This window comes from Notolepis coatsorum, assembly GCF_963971535.1.
Source record: "Notolepis coatsorum genome assembly, chromosome: 9".
Taxonomy (NCBI): domain Eukaryota; kingdom Metazoa; phylum Chordata; class Actinopteri; order Aulopiformes; family Paralepididae; genus Notolepis; species Notolepis coatsorum.
In genome coordinates, this window is record NC_140173.1 from 129,253,485 (window position 1) to 129,267,610 (window position 14,126).

The 14,126-nt window shown below is 42.2% G+C and overlaps 1 protein-coding gene across 1 annotated transcript in view; it reads left to right on the plus strand.

Moving 5' to 3' along the window:
* ryr2b (ryanodine receptor 2b (cardiac)) overlaps positions 1–13,413 on the plus strand; it is a gene marked incomplete at both ends in the record, with an annotated part of 396,550 nt that extends 383,137 nt beyond the window's left edge. Inside the window, 5 exon segments of the mRNA XM_084321996.1 lie at positions 3,913–4,069; positions 4,564–4,628; positions 7,733–7,833; positions 8,554–8,605; positions 13,318–13,413. Of these exon segments, the coding sequence (XP_084178122.1) occupies positions 3,913–4,069; positions 4,564–4,628; positions 7,733–7,833; positions 8,554–8,605; positions 13,318–13,413 (471 nt within the window).
* Positions 13,414–14,126: the final 713 nt, after the last annotated feature.

A 14,126-nucleotide genomic window follows, 5' to 3' on the forward strand; every position in this document is an offset into this window, starting at 1 on the left:
TATTGCAGTTCAAAGTGCTTTATATAATGAATACATAATAAAACAAGTAGCAAATAAAAGTTGCATCATGATGCAAAATCTAAATCAATCAATCAATAACGCAGACAACATTGGGAAAGCCGCCAACATTAAATAACAATATTTAAATAATAAATACGATTGCATGGGATCTCTGGGTGGCTGGCTCAATATCAGCCTTGATTTCATCCAGAGTGATATTCTCCTTCAAAATATTCTTTCACGGTCACGCCTGGCTTTACGATGCCTGTGTCTGGCAACAATTACTGCTGCCATGATCACCTGTGAGGCTGGCAGTGACACTGGCATGAGGCCTCTTTATAGCAATTAGGGATTTGCGATTATTTACCACCATGTCTGTGAATACGGTAGGTGCGTAGCATTAAGTGCACTGTGCAATTGGCGCAGCCCTTTGGGGATATGGAGCATATTTCAACGAGGCTAATTTGCATATTTGAAGCCCATATTACCTCATTTAAATACATGCCAATTGTACCAGACGCAATGCTGACGGAACGCACTTGCCACCCGTTGCGCGTCCTCTGTGGATACCAAACAGAGTTTCAGAGTGATATGCACCGGCTTTGCGTCGGAAAAACCCTTTGTGGATCCCGCCCTTAGTTGATTATTTTACTTCATTTTGTCTGATTGTGTCCATATATCACAATTACAATACAGAACTTTGAGGACGTTTTCTCAAAAATGAGTTTTTATGAATTTTACTTACACACAAAGACATGGAACTCCATTTCCCTAGTAACTACACACACCAAACTTTCCACATTTCTTTCCATCCATATGCTGCTTCTAATTAAGGAAGGGTTTGTTGATCCAGCGGCTGGGTGGCACAGCCGACTAAGCACTCGTCACCAACGCGAGAGACACTGGTATCGAATCCGTCATACTGGCTCAGCGGGAGGGAAGCCGGTGGGGTGGTATTCTGGTAGTTGTAAACAGCGACTCCTACAGGTCGGTCAGGGCGCCTGCACAGCGAGGGAGGGAGATGGTGAGGGTAGTGTGACCTCCCACATGTTACACCTCACCAATGAGAGTCCGCGCTGGCAGGTGAAAAGATGCTGCTGGCTGTCTCCTGTGTCTCGGAGGAAGCATCGGATAGACTTCAGGGCTCCCTAGACCGACCAGTGGGGGGCACATGCGAGCAACGACCAGGAAGGGGAGGGGGGAATTGGCATAACGACTAAATTGGGAAGGGAGAAAAAACACAGAAAAACAGGAGGAGAAAAAGTGGATAAAAAAAAGAGAAGGGTTTGTTGATATATCATTCATAGCCGGGTTTATAGTACATTTTATACCAAAACTAGGCGAAAACCGATTTTTTTATGACAGTAGACAGTATTTCCTGATGTATGGGCTGATAAGAGGACATAGCCACAATCCCTTCTGGAAAAAGTTTCGTTTTGAATGTATCAACACAATTAAACCAAGTTTTTGAATCTGGCATTATCCATGTTGGTGATTTGTGTCTTGGCCATATATGAAAATGTGCGCATATTTAATGAGGAAGTGCCTCATTTGCATATATAAACATACAATTCAGAAAACTTGCAATATATTTTTTCTTAGTTTATATGTACATAACAAACTGGGAATGTTTCATAGTGATATCTATTCAAATATTAGTTTTGCCTATTCCCCCTAATAGGCAAAACTAATATTTGAATAGATATCACTATGAACTTCAGAACTATCAGATATTACTGTCTCACCTTAACACATTGGACGCCAGACCCGACATAAGTCGGGTTAACTCGCCGAACGTTGGGCACCAAACCCGAGAAAAGTTGGGTTTTCATCGTTATTTCTTTTATTAGATATTTCCCTTCATAATTCATCCATCCAGCCTGATGTTATCATTGGGAATGGGTCTGAGATCGCAAACGTCCAATACCGCCACCTAACGCCTTGCGGCCGCTATTGCACTCCATTTGAAACAATGTGGCTTGGTGTCTGGGCCAAGCTGCGGCATGCGGGCAGGGTCTAACTACTCGGGCAGGGCAAGCGGTTATAACGGATGCATTGACGATAAAACTATACTCATATTCACCATGGTATAAAAAACGGAAATGTATGGATGAAAAAATTATCTGTTTCTTGCATCTTGACCGGAAGAAACTCAATGACAATCGACTATATTATTAGATCCACAGCTATAATATAGTTTTAGCACTGCAAACACCTGCATATATCCCTATTGAACAAAGCGCTGGCACACACGGCCATACGCCCACAGCGACCTCTGGCGCTGAACCTGTTAAGTAACCTGTGGAGAGACGGGAGCAAATTATGTGCGTATTATGTGACAGGGGCCACGATGCTGCCCAGCTGATATGGATTATCTTGATTGAAAAGATCAGGGCTGATCCAAATGTTACTCAGAGCTAATATCCTGCTTTAAGTACTGTAGTTTTAATGTAGTTGGTGTTTTTTATATAGTGGTCTTTTTATTGTAGTTTTAACTATTTTTTTTATATATATAGTGGTGAGTGTCTATGTATTGTGACTGTACAGTATGTTTGTCTTTCTGATCATATATATTTTTTTATTCAGCACAAAATCTAAATCAAAACCGTACAGATATGCAGAAATACTTTACATACTTTACATCACTTTCTCAATCAGCATCATGTCTGTACCGTATCATTAAGAGACAGCTATGCTTGGGGAAGGGGAGGGGGCGTGGGGGACACACACAAAAACCAACAACAGAACAAAATAAATAAATAAACAGGTAACCCAGAATATACTACTGTACGTGTCAACCTATCTTCTCTGGGTGTAGTACAGCAGTAACAAACATTCGCTTATACCAGAGCTTTGGTTGTTTCACCATCACTGCATTGCAAATCCAACCCTTCATCACTGACCTTTCTCAAAAGCATGTAAATATTTGTCTTTCAACCACTGCACAAATGAAGTTCCGAAAGGAAAATAAAGTAATTTGAAGTTGAAGTTGAAGTTGAAGAGCCTTGGCACCCATTTGTACTCCTGAGCTTGGTGTGTGAAAGTGACCTTTTCAAGCCAAGGAAATGCATCACTCAAGTACATAATGGCTCACGCAAATCCATAGTATGGACATTGGGAATCAGCCCTGGACTCTCCTCCTCCTCTCTCCTCACATCCACCCCTTATCAAAACTGAGCAGAGGAGATAGACTGTATGAGAACTATTGATTGAAACAGAGGTCAGTGGAGGATATACTATACTGTAGTGAGTTCCCACGAGCTATGCACTGATAGATATACCATGATATGTCAGAGAATTTCCCCCAATACTAAAAGCCTGATACCAGGATCCATTGTGAAACATGCCAGCAATCAAATCAAAGCAACTTCATATTCTGCATTTCAGGCACATAGGAGCATCGTAGATCTCTCTAAGGGAGAACATTTAAAATGTCTATCTCAGACGTTTTTGTCGAGTGGCCAAGAGGGAATGGGTTAATCGGTGAAAAGCTAGTGTCAGCAGAGACGGTCTATATAATGAGGAGAGCGCTGTGATGTGAGTTTATATTGAGTCAAATGATAATTCACTGCATTTTGAGATGAATGTTTTTCAAAGATGTTTTAAATGAATCTCAATATTTTCCAAAAGCAGTGAGTGGTTGCCATGGTAACCAAGGACTCATAGAAGCTGGTCTAAGTGGAATCTTCTTATTTTTTTTCACATAATTGGCCATTCTGATGTGTCAGTAATTTTCCAGTGACGTTCAAATACAATGATATGCATGACCGATTCTTAGATACAGATGACTCCTCATTCAAAGGGATAGGGGTCGGGTCTCGTTAGTCGACATTATCAAGATGGTGGCAGAGTGAACTGACTTTGGTAAGGGCACATCCCCTGGTTTTTAACTCTTTGTCTCCCGGGCTGCAGTGCTACATGTTTCACATGTATGTCGGGGTGCGTGCGGGCGGAGGCATCGGCGACGAGATTGATGACCCTGCGGGGGATGAGTTTGAGGTGGGGCGCATCGCCTTCGACATCACCTTCTTCTTCTTCGTCATCGTCATCCTCCTGGCCATCATACAGGGTGAGTGGGAGCGGAGCTAGATGCACGGGAGCAGTCACTCAAACACTACACACAAGATATACTTATACACAGAACGCACACACACACAGACACACACACAATCTCTGTGGCCTCAACCTCAATGAGCTTGATGAATATTTCATGGGGAATGGGAGAAATCAAAGGTACTGTATCTGTTTATGCCACCAAGTAGCTAAGTTATGCTGTCACCTGTCCTTCAAACACACATACAGTACACAATGCATCAATGCACCGCAAACATATGCCTGCATGTGAATACACACACACACACACACACACACACACACACACACACACACACACACACACACACACACACACACACACACACACACACACACACACACACACACACACACACACACACACACACACACACACACACACACACATTACACACACATACACACACACACACACACACACACACACACACACACACACACACATTCTCATGAACCTGTTCCTTGCAGGCTTGATAATCGATGCCTTTGGGGAGCTTCGTGACCAGCAGGAGCAGGTGAAAGAAGATATGGAGGTGAGAAACTTTCTTTTACTGTTGCAGTACACAAACGCTCTCTCTCTCTCTCTCTCTCTCTCTCTCTCTCTCTCTCTCTCTCTCTCTCTCTCTCTCTCTCTCTCTCTCTCTCTCTCTCTCTCTCTCTCTCTCTCTCTCACACACGCACACACAACAATCACACAGGATATGTTTCAAGTTCACACCCACCTCTAGCCTGAGGCCAGTACCATAACTAATACATACATAGATGAGCCATATTATATAGCCTGAGCATACAGTGAATCAAATTTAAATTCAGAGGTTGTATTCTATAGCTCAAATATATAATAAATCAGACCTCAAACATGAGCCAATGTGCAACAGCAGTTTGCTAGGAGGAATTAATAGAAGAGAATGTCAATAGTTAGTAGGTCAGAATTGGCCAAAAATGACATTTGACCATTAAAAAAAAACATAGGTTTGAAACCATTCAAACAACTATTATTGCACATTATGCAAACAAAATAAATGACCTTTAAGATCAACATACTGTACCACTGTACCTACACCAGCATACATATAGAATAATGTATTATCTCTCTCTCTCTCTCTCTCTCTCTCTCTCTCTCTCTCTCTCTCTCTCTCTCTCTCTCTCTCTCTCTCTCTCTCTCTCTCTCTCTCTCTCTCTCTCTCTCTCTCTCTCTCTCTCTCTCTCTGTGCGTCAGGAGGATTTGGTGCTAGATTGAGAATGGGCTGTCTCTCGGAGCAGGATCAAATTAATGAAAGTTTACCGTATATTGAACATACACAGCAACGCGCCTCAGAGCAAGATGTCATAAACATGGAACAATATCTCTTCCTTCACATAAAACAGGAAATAGTAATCAAACCTTCGGGGACCGGCATGATGATTCTGTCTCTATTCATTATTAAATATCTATAAGTTTTACCCTGAGGGATGATTTACAATAAAGTGCCAAAAAAAAATGGAAAAGTAGGCTACTTACATTCTTGATGCTAGAACTCCCAAAACACTGGCGATAGGCCAGCTCTTTCTATGCCTATTTTATTTTATTCTATTTTATTATTGTATTTGCACAATCAATGCGGGCATGACCACCCGCATTTCACTGTATGCCCTGGTATGTATGTGACAAATAAACCTCTTGATTCTTGATTCTGTAGTTTACATAGCTTGCATACAACTTTGTCTCAAGGTTCCACAAGTTGATCAAAATCGAAGTATTTCCAAACGTTTTTTTTTTAGATTGCTCAGAGTGCAAATCACTCTCTTGGGTTCTGAACTGCCATATGGTGGTTGTTGTTGTTGTTGTTGTTGTTGTTGTTGTTATTGGCACGTTCTTCAGCTCTGCTAAATGAAAGTGACGTTGCATGTCTCCTGTCCTTCATGCAGGCGAGAAGTTGAGAGGAAGACAGCCAGGGGCTGTTTTTTTCACAGTGTAATATTAATTTTACAGTTTGACTATACAATATTCGTTGACAGCCCTATAGTTAGCATGATTTATTTGAATTTTTTTTATTATTATCTTTTTCCCCCTCCTTCTTTTTCCGATTTTTCTCCCATCCCACTGTTAGTCGTTATGCCAATTCCCAACCCCCTTCTTGGTTGTTGCGCACTTTCCCCTACTGATGGTCCGAGAGGCCGGAGACTGTCACATGCTTTCCTCTGACGCATGTGCAGCCAGCCGGCAGCCAGCCTGGCCGCGCAGATTCTCACCGGGAGAGTGTAACGTGTGGGAGGCCGCACTACCTCTCTCCAGATCCTACCTTCGCTGAGCAGGCGCCCCGACTGAACTGTAGGGGTCGCTGTCCACAACGCCCAGGACCCACCCATGGCTTCCCTCCCCCTAACTCAGCCAAACGAGTTAGTATAGCGATCAGCCTGAGCCAAGGCAATGCTGACTCTCCGGGAGTCGAGACCGCAGCCTCTTGCATTGGTGACGAGCACAATCTCCGCTACGCCACCTGACCGCCCAATTAGCATGACTTTTGTAGAGGGAAAGCAAGTAAGTACATTACAAAAACGCAACAGTAATTTCTGCTTATGTTATATATGCTGCGTTACCTGCGTATCCAGGGGTGTAGCTCCAGATTCTGGGCCCCATGAAAGAATGTATTTGTAGGCCCCCAGTGAATGCGAGCGCGCGTAAGCGAAAATTTTTTTGGCCATTTTTTTATTGATGAAAACGCATAATATGGTTTTTACCTATACATTCGGATCAGCAGTTCAGCACCTGCACTGTTGGTGGGTGAGCCTAGTAAAGGATGTCACATTGCGTTCATCTTCAATGAATGGACCAATGCAATAGTCTACCAAAGCCCCCCCTCTCTCTCTATATATCACACACACACACACACACACACACACACACACACACACACACACACACACACACACACACACACACACACACACACACACACACACACACACACACACACACTTCAGAAACAAACATAGTATCAATGAGAGCATCAATAATACACCTGAGTGATGTCTAGTAAAAAAAAAAAAATCTTTGGGGGTCCCCCCCAGAGCTGGGCCCTTGGAATCATCCTAAGCTACCCCCCCCCATCTACGCCCCTGTGCGTATCACTGATGTTGTCGATCAGTACAGTGGGAGTCCTTTCTCAGCTAAATCTGTGCTGTTCTTTACACTGGACACCCGCAGCTCTGGCTAGTGGGCCACGGTCCAGTCTGTATGTTTATGTTTTTTTTTAAGCATGAATGCCTCTTAGTTGTCAGTCGATGGCATCACTATTTATCACACTCTTTAAATTCTTATTAACGGCCCAATCAGTGATCGGAGTGTGAACAAATATACCCAAAATAATAAACAGCAATAGAGACATGTTTTCATTCTTTGGTTGATTGGCTAAGTTCTTGAGGCAAGGACTAACGCTAGACAACAGATACATAATGTAATCTTAATTGTGTTTGCTGTGTCAGAACGTTTCAAAAAGCATATTTTCCTTCTAGAGATCAAACTGTTGAATATATTTACCCCGCATTGTTGTGGGATTAGGGATTTCAGGTGCGGTTGGAGGAGCGTGAATGTGTTACGGGTCTACTTCTGTGGGGGTTTACTACGTGGTGACATTTGCCTCTCATTCCTCTGCAGACCAAGTGTTTTATCTGTGGAATAGGGAATGACTACTTTGACAAAGTCCCCCATGGCTTTGAGACCCACACCCTGCAGGAACACAACCTGGCGAACTATCTGTGAGTAAGACTTGTGTTCTTAAATTTGAACCTATTGTTACTCTATCGCTACATACTTGTAGCTGCCATGTAGGTAGATGTGCCCCGAAAACAAAACAAATCGTTGAGCTGTCAACATATTCATGGCAAGCCTTCGTCATCGCCATGCCATCAGCCATCACAGTGAAATAAATGATATGTAATAATATAACGGTTTGCTCCATAACTAGATTAACGTTTAAAAAAAGAAGCTTGTTTTGACTACCCAGCAGGTTTTGACATTGTTATGACATTGAATGTAATTTCATAGACAAGCTCTGCATAGGTGATTAAGCTTGAGTGCTGATAACTTTAATCATCTGGTTGGTTGCTCATATATAAAGTAATTGCTAGTGGTGAGTTTGGCGTGGGGTCATTTCTGCATTTGCATTTGAAACGCGTTAAATCCATGTGTCACTATTAAATACATGTTTGACTCCTACCCCCCCCCCCCCCCCCCTTGTTGAAAGACGGCTCAGTTGTTTGTGTATTTCCCGCTGTTTTCCTCACAAAGAAAAGGAAATCCTATTTTCTTGTTTCCGAAACCCTGCCACCTCATAATATACCATAATGCTTGGTGCCATACGCTGCAGGTCTTGTTCCCTTTTATTTTCTCTGTGTTTGGATCCCAGTGTGTGGGAGTCATGAGAGTTGTGGGTGTCGCTAGATCTTGTCTCTGAGCCTCTTCTCTTCCCCTGACAGGTTCTTTGTGATGTACCTTATTAACAAGGATGAAACGGAACACACAGGACAGGTGAGGCTCTTGTTGTGTCTGTTTTATTTTTTTCTCCTATGCAATTGGGATTCAGATTGGATTGGATTAATTCCAGTTTCCGATGCTGTGTCGTGATTCTAGTACCTTGTGATTCCCGTAACAACTGTACGATTCTTCTCCAATGCCAACGAAAGCCATTTGAAGTAGGAAAGATAGTGAAAAAAAATCCATTTGTTCCGTCTCTCAAAAAAGCAATAACATTCAACCATGCACCCTTCACGTTTACCTTCATGTTTGCCAGATGACGATCTGAGTGACTGAAATGTTGCATACTACTCAGAAACTGCCATCTTTGTTTGCAGTTGGGAGGTTTGAAAGGGTCAGAGAGGAACTACAAGATGTGATTATTAGGAGTAACTACTGATAACTAATGGCAACTAATATTACTGGTGTAACCATGTTATAACACTGTTGTTACCAAGCTGTAATGGAAACTCTTAACGGTAGTCCTAGTATTTAAACATCCTGTCCTGTGTTTTTAATGTTTTCAATTTCAAATGTTCTATATTGAATAGCAATTAGTTTGGTATGGTTTTTCCACCACAAATGTTCAGTAAACTACTGAAAATGTCATAGCAGCATCCTTACACCTTTGCCACACTTCTTAGTGTACACAACCTTGTTATAATTAAAGGAAAACTCCAACATTTTGGGAAATTAGCTTATTTGCCATCTTCCCTGGAGTTAGACAAGAAGATACATACCTGTGTCATCTCTGTGCATGCATTAGGCTTAGAGAACACCCGCACCGTTAGCCTAGCTTAGCGTCAGTCACTGGAAGTAGGTTCCTCCAGCAGCCAAGTTCCCAGGCTACTTCCCAACAGTCATGAAATACACTCCAAATACAACTCCAAAACGTTCCTGTAAACATGTTGTGACCTGTGTATTTACCACGTGGAGAAATAAAAAATAATTGAATTAGACATTTCCGTTTTCTACGCAGATATACTCGGAACTCTTTTTTGCCGAACCACTGCTGTCTGGGCGCAGTGATTTCACGCGACGCAGTGCTACTTTCTAACGTCGAGGCCAGTGTTTACATTTTCAGGACAGGACACGCTTTGATTGAGTGAAGTACTACAAATAAACAATCAAACCATAATGAAAGTGGTAGCCTACTAAGCCTAGCTATATAAATTATTTTGTTTATATGAAACCGGACCTCTGTATTAGCCATAAGGCAATGAACACCTATAAAGTCAAAGTCAGCTTTATTGTCACCTCTCATAATGGACAAGACATACAGAGAAATTAAATTGCTTTTCCCCCTTTCCACAGTGTATATTAAAAAATATCTAATATAAACATAAAGTAAAATATAGTACAGTATAAACATAAAGTAAGATATGGACAGTATACAGGACTATATACATGTAGACAGTAGCTTAAAAAAAATGTATGAGTGAATGCAAATATAGAGGTAAACGAGAACTTAGTTTGACCCATGCATCATGATGATTATAATAGTTACTTACTCGATAGACAACTGTCCATTAGGTCCACTCGGCATTCGGCGTCTTTTCCAATTTGGAACATGGAAAAAAGTTCCAACCACTTCTGGATGTGTTAGCGCTGAGAAATGTTCCTTGCTCGTTGTGCACTGTCCTCTTCATCCGATATATGAAGCCTTCCGATCATTGATGGCAGCACAGAGTCCCATTCATTACAGCAGAAGCACTCTATTTCTGTTGGCATAGGTTGGCATGATCCACATTTACACCACCAATCCGTGTCTGTTCTGACTCTCCCCATGGCCCCAAGCTGTTCTGCTTCATCCTCACGTCTTGCTTCCAAAACACGTAGTTCCTCCTCTGTGTATTCGGGTTAAAAAAGATAAGCTTCTGGATCTTGGTTTGTCCAGAAGTATTCATCATCCTTTGAGGATTCCTCTCTTCCAAAGTTGGCCATGATTAGCAGCAGTCAAGTCAAGATACTATATTAGCTAGTCTATCTGATGATATCCACTTCACTCAATGAAAGCGTGTCCTGTCCTGAAAATGTAAACACTGGCCTCAACGTTAGAAAGTAGTACTGCGTCGCGTGAAATCACTGCGCCCAGACAGCAGTGGTTTCTAACTAACTGCGTCTATCTAGCAGTGGTTCGGCAAAAAAAACAGAGTATATCTGCTTAGAAAACGGAAATGTCTAATTAAATTATTTTGTATTTCTCCACGTGGTAAATACACAGGTCACAACATGTTTACAGGAACGTTTTGGAGTTGTATTTAGAGTGTATTCAGTGACTGTTGGGAAGTAGCCTGGGAACTTGGCTGCTGGAGGAACCTACTTCCAGTGACTGACGCTAAGCTAGGCTAACGGTGCGGGTGTTCCCTAAGCCTAATGCATGCACAGAGATGACAAAGGTATGTATCTTCTTGTCTAACTCTAGGGAAGATGGCAAATAAGCTAATTTCCCAAAATGTTGGAGTTTTCCTTTAAGAGATTCGCTGAAAAAAAGAGAAGGTTTTCGTGCTTAGATCACGTTTCACGTTAGCATTTCCTGGAAGACAGTGTGACTGGCTGGGCAATAGCCATCATGAGGTTCCCAGGATTATTTGCATCACACAGCCGGCTCCGATTTTAAAGTAGTACAGAGAAGCTCCCCACCTTCAGTGGAAGAATGTGCACTGGTTCTGCACAAATAACAATCTGTATAGTCAAAGTCATGTCTCCAAGAGGAGTTAACTGTAGAGAAAACACGTTTCTGAGTGGATGGGGACCTTCGAAAGAAGAATTGAATTACTTTTCAATAGATTATATCTAACACCACATGTGTTCAAGTTAAACAGGAACAGGCGTTGAGGAGTTGCCCCTGATGCATATTCTGATGCCCAGCTGGCGTGGCAGCATGGTCACCATGTCTGCTGCGCAGTGGGACACTATCTAAATGTGTAAGATACAGGATCATACAGTATACAATATTGAATAGAGCATATATCCCCCCTGTCGGTTTATTGGATGACACATATAAAGATGTTTGCTGGCATAACTATGGTAATAGATGCTCACTACGGCATCTGCTGTGCCCCCGGCCAGCTGTTCAAACACTGAATGTGTTTTTAAGCAATATCAATGATGTCAGAATTTGTCAATGTTAACTTCCCTGTTTGCTCCAGTGGTTCCCAACCTTTTTTGGCTTGTGATCCCACGACACTTTGACATCACAAAACCCCAGACATTTAAAACAGACCATTTTTTGCTAATTAATTTGTGGGGGACGCAGGTTCTTGCTAACTTTGCTGAAATGTTGGAGCGTTGGGAGTGCATGTAGCCTGCTGGTCACATGTGATTGCAGGGCCGGCTCTGGCATACTGTATTTGACACCCTATAGGCGAGTTATGGCACCTCTCCCCCCTGACCTCCGAGTGGCGCCAACATTTTTTATGGAAGATTGTATGGAAGAAAACATGTTTAATGCATTATGTTTACCTACTATCTATTTAAAGATGTCAACTTAGATTGTTTTCTTCCATACAACGAATGAATGAAATACGGGGAACGAACGGGGAGTGCAAACTCTAGCCAAGGAGAGACTTGTGACCCCATTTCAATTCAATGTAACCCCACTTGGGTTTGATCAATCTGTCAAAAGAGCAAAAGCCAGCACGCTTCTCCGAGGACTCTTGGTTGGGTGAATACATGGATGTAATGAATGTGGAACCCAACCTGCCGGGGAACTATGACAGGGGACTGGACGGTCACTTGGACACCGTTAGAGAGTTCTATAGGACTGCACTCCTCTGGGGAAATCCAGCTGTTTTGATTTCTGAGAGATTGGCATCAGCCTCTTTGTTTATTGGTAACGCTTGCTGGGCCCCTTTGGGTATGAGATGTTTGTGAAAATAAAAACAATTTAAAGGGAACAAAAGAAAGGGAAAGAAAGTTCAGCAGGAACATTTTCATCGGAGTGACAACAACAACAACAACAACATCTCTCCCTCCAATCTCTAACCAATCAAAGCAGCATAAGGAGGAAAGCGCATTTCACAGAACAGGCGCTTTAAAATTGTCGCTTTACTGTAGATAAAATCACACTAGGACATCCAGGCTCCCAAAGTAAATGAAAAAGTATTGTTTGTGTATAAGGTATCATAGCTGAACAATCTCTCTCTCTCTCTCTCTCTCTCTCTCTCTCTCTCTCTCTCTCTCTCTCTCTCTCTCTCTCTCTCTCTCTCTCTCTCTCTCTCTCTCTCTCTCTTTCTCTCTCTTTCTCACTCACTCACTCACTCACTCACTCACTCACTCACTCACTCACTCACTCACTCACTCACTCACTCACTCAGCTCAGCTCACACTATAATGGATGGGGAATAGGCTATAGACTCAAACATAATGGATCCCTTTTGGCTTTTAGATTGGAATAATTTGGATTCATTTTGTGTCATAATAATGCACCTTTATGGAATGAGGAATCTAGTATTGTATTCCCATCAGCCTGAGAGCTATTTGGAGCCAATTCCAAAATTGAAATGGGTCTTGGGGACTCATCCCTCGTCATTATGAGTGGATTTCTGCAGGTTTCTAACACAGCGTCTCCATCTGGGATAAACAGACAGCGTTTACATTTTATTCACACTCTCTGTGGACAGATGGGTTTGTTCTGATTGAACCAATGAGTCGACGATCAACATGAAAAAGCGCACAGTAATGATGATTCCAAAATGCTATTCACAATCTCTTGACCTTGCCAGGAATCGTACGTGTGGAAGATGTACCAGGAGCGTTGCTGGGAATTCTTCCCCGTGGGCGACTGTTTCCGTAAGCAGTATGAGGATCAATTGGGATGAGGGGGAAACCTGAGAGATCCCAGAGCCTCCCCTGATAACGTCATGGCTCAGACGCCATCAGGATCCATGCCCTTGGACTCGCAGAATCACCTTGACCATTGTGTGTGTGTGCACAGTCTGCACACTGTATTGACTGTGCAGACTTTGATGAGTTTTTTCCCCAATACTGCTTTATATATTTATTGGAGCACAATGTCTTATTTTACTATGCTTGTTCATGTTTTTTTTTTTTATAGATTTTTAAATCAAAACATGTTGAAGGGGAAAAAGTTATGAATATTATTAGTCATTGTTGTCCAACAGGTTAACACATTCAGCGCCAGAGGTCGCTGTGGGCTGTATGGCCGTGTGTGCCAGCGCTTTAATGAGTGGGGTTACATGCCGGTGTTTGCAGGGCTAAAACTATATTAAATATCATAGCTATGGAAATAAACATTGTTATTATTAACAGATTGCAGAATGGGTACAATACAGTGCGGCTCAATACACACAATTGTTAAGGGGATGCAGACCAGAGAAAGACTTTCGTCTTGTTTACATCAGGGTCCCCCATTTTCAATTCATAATGAATTGTAAGTAAGGGTGCAACTTGCTCCGTGCAATCCATTATTTGTGGATCTAGCTAGACTTGTAACTTCGGGTTTGATCCAAGGAGTAAGTTGGCCCATATTGCTCTGTAACATTTCTCTTTTTGATATAGGACCGACTAGTAG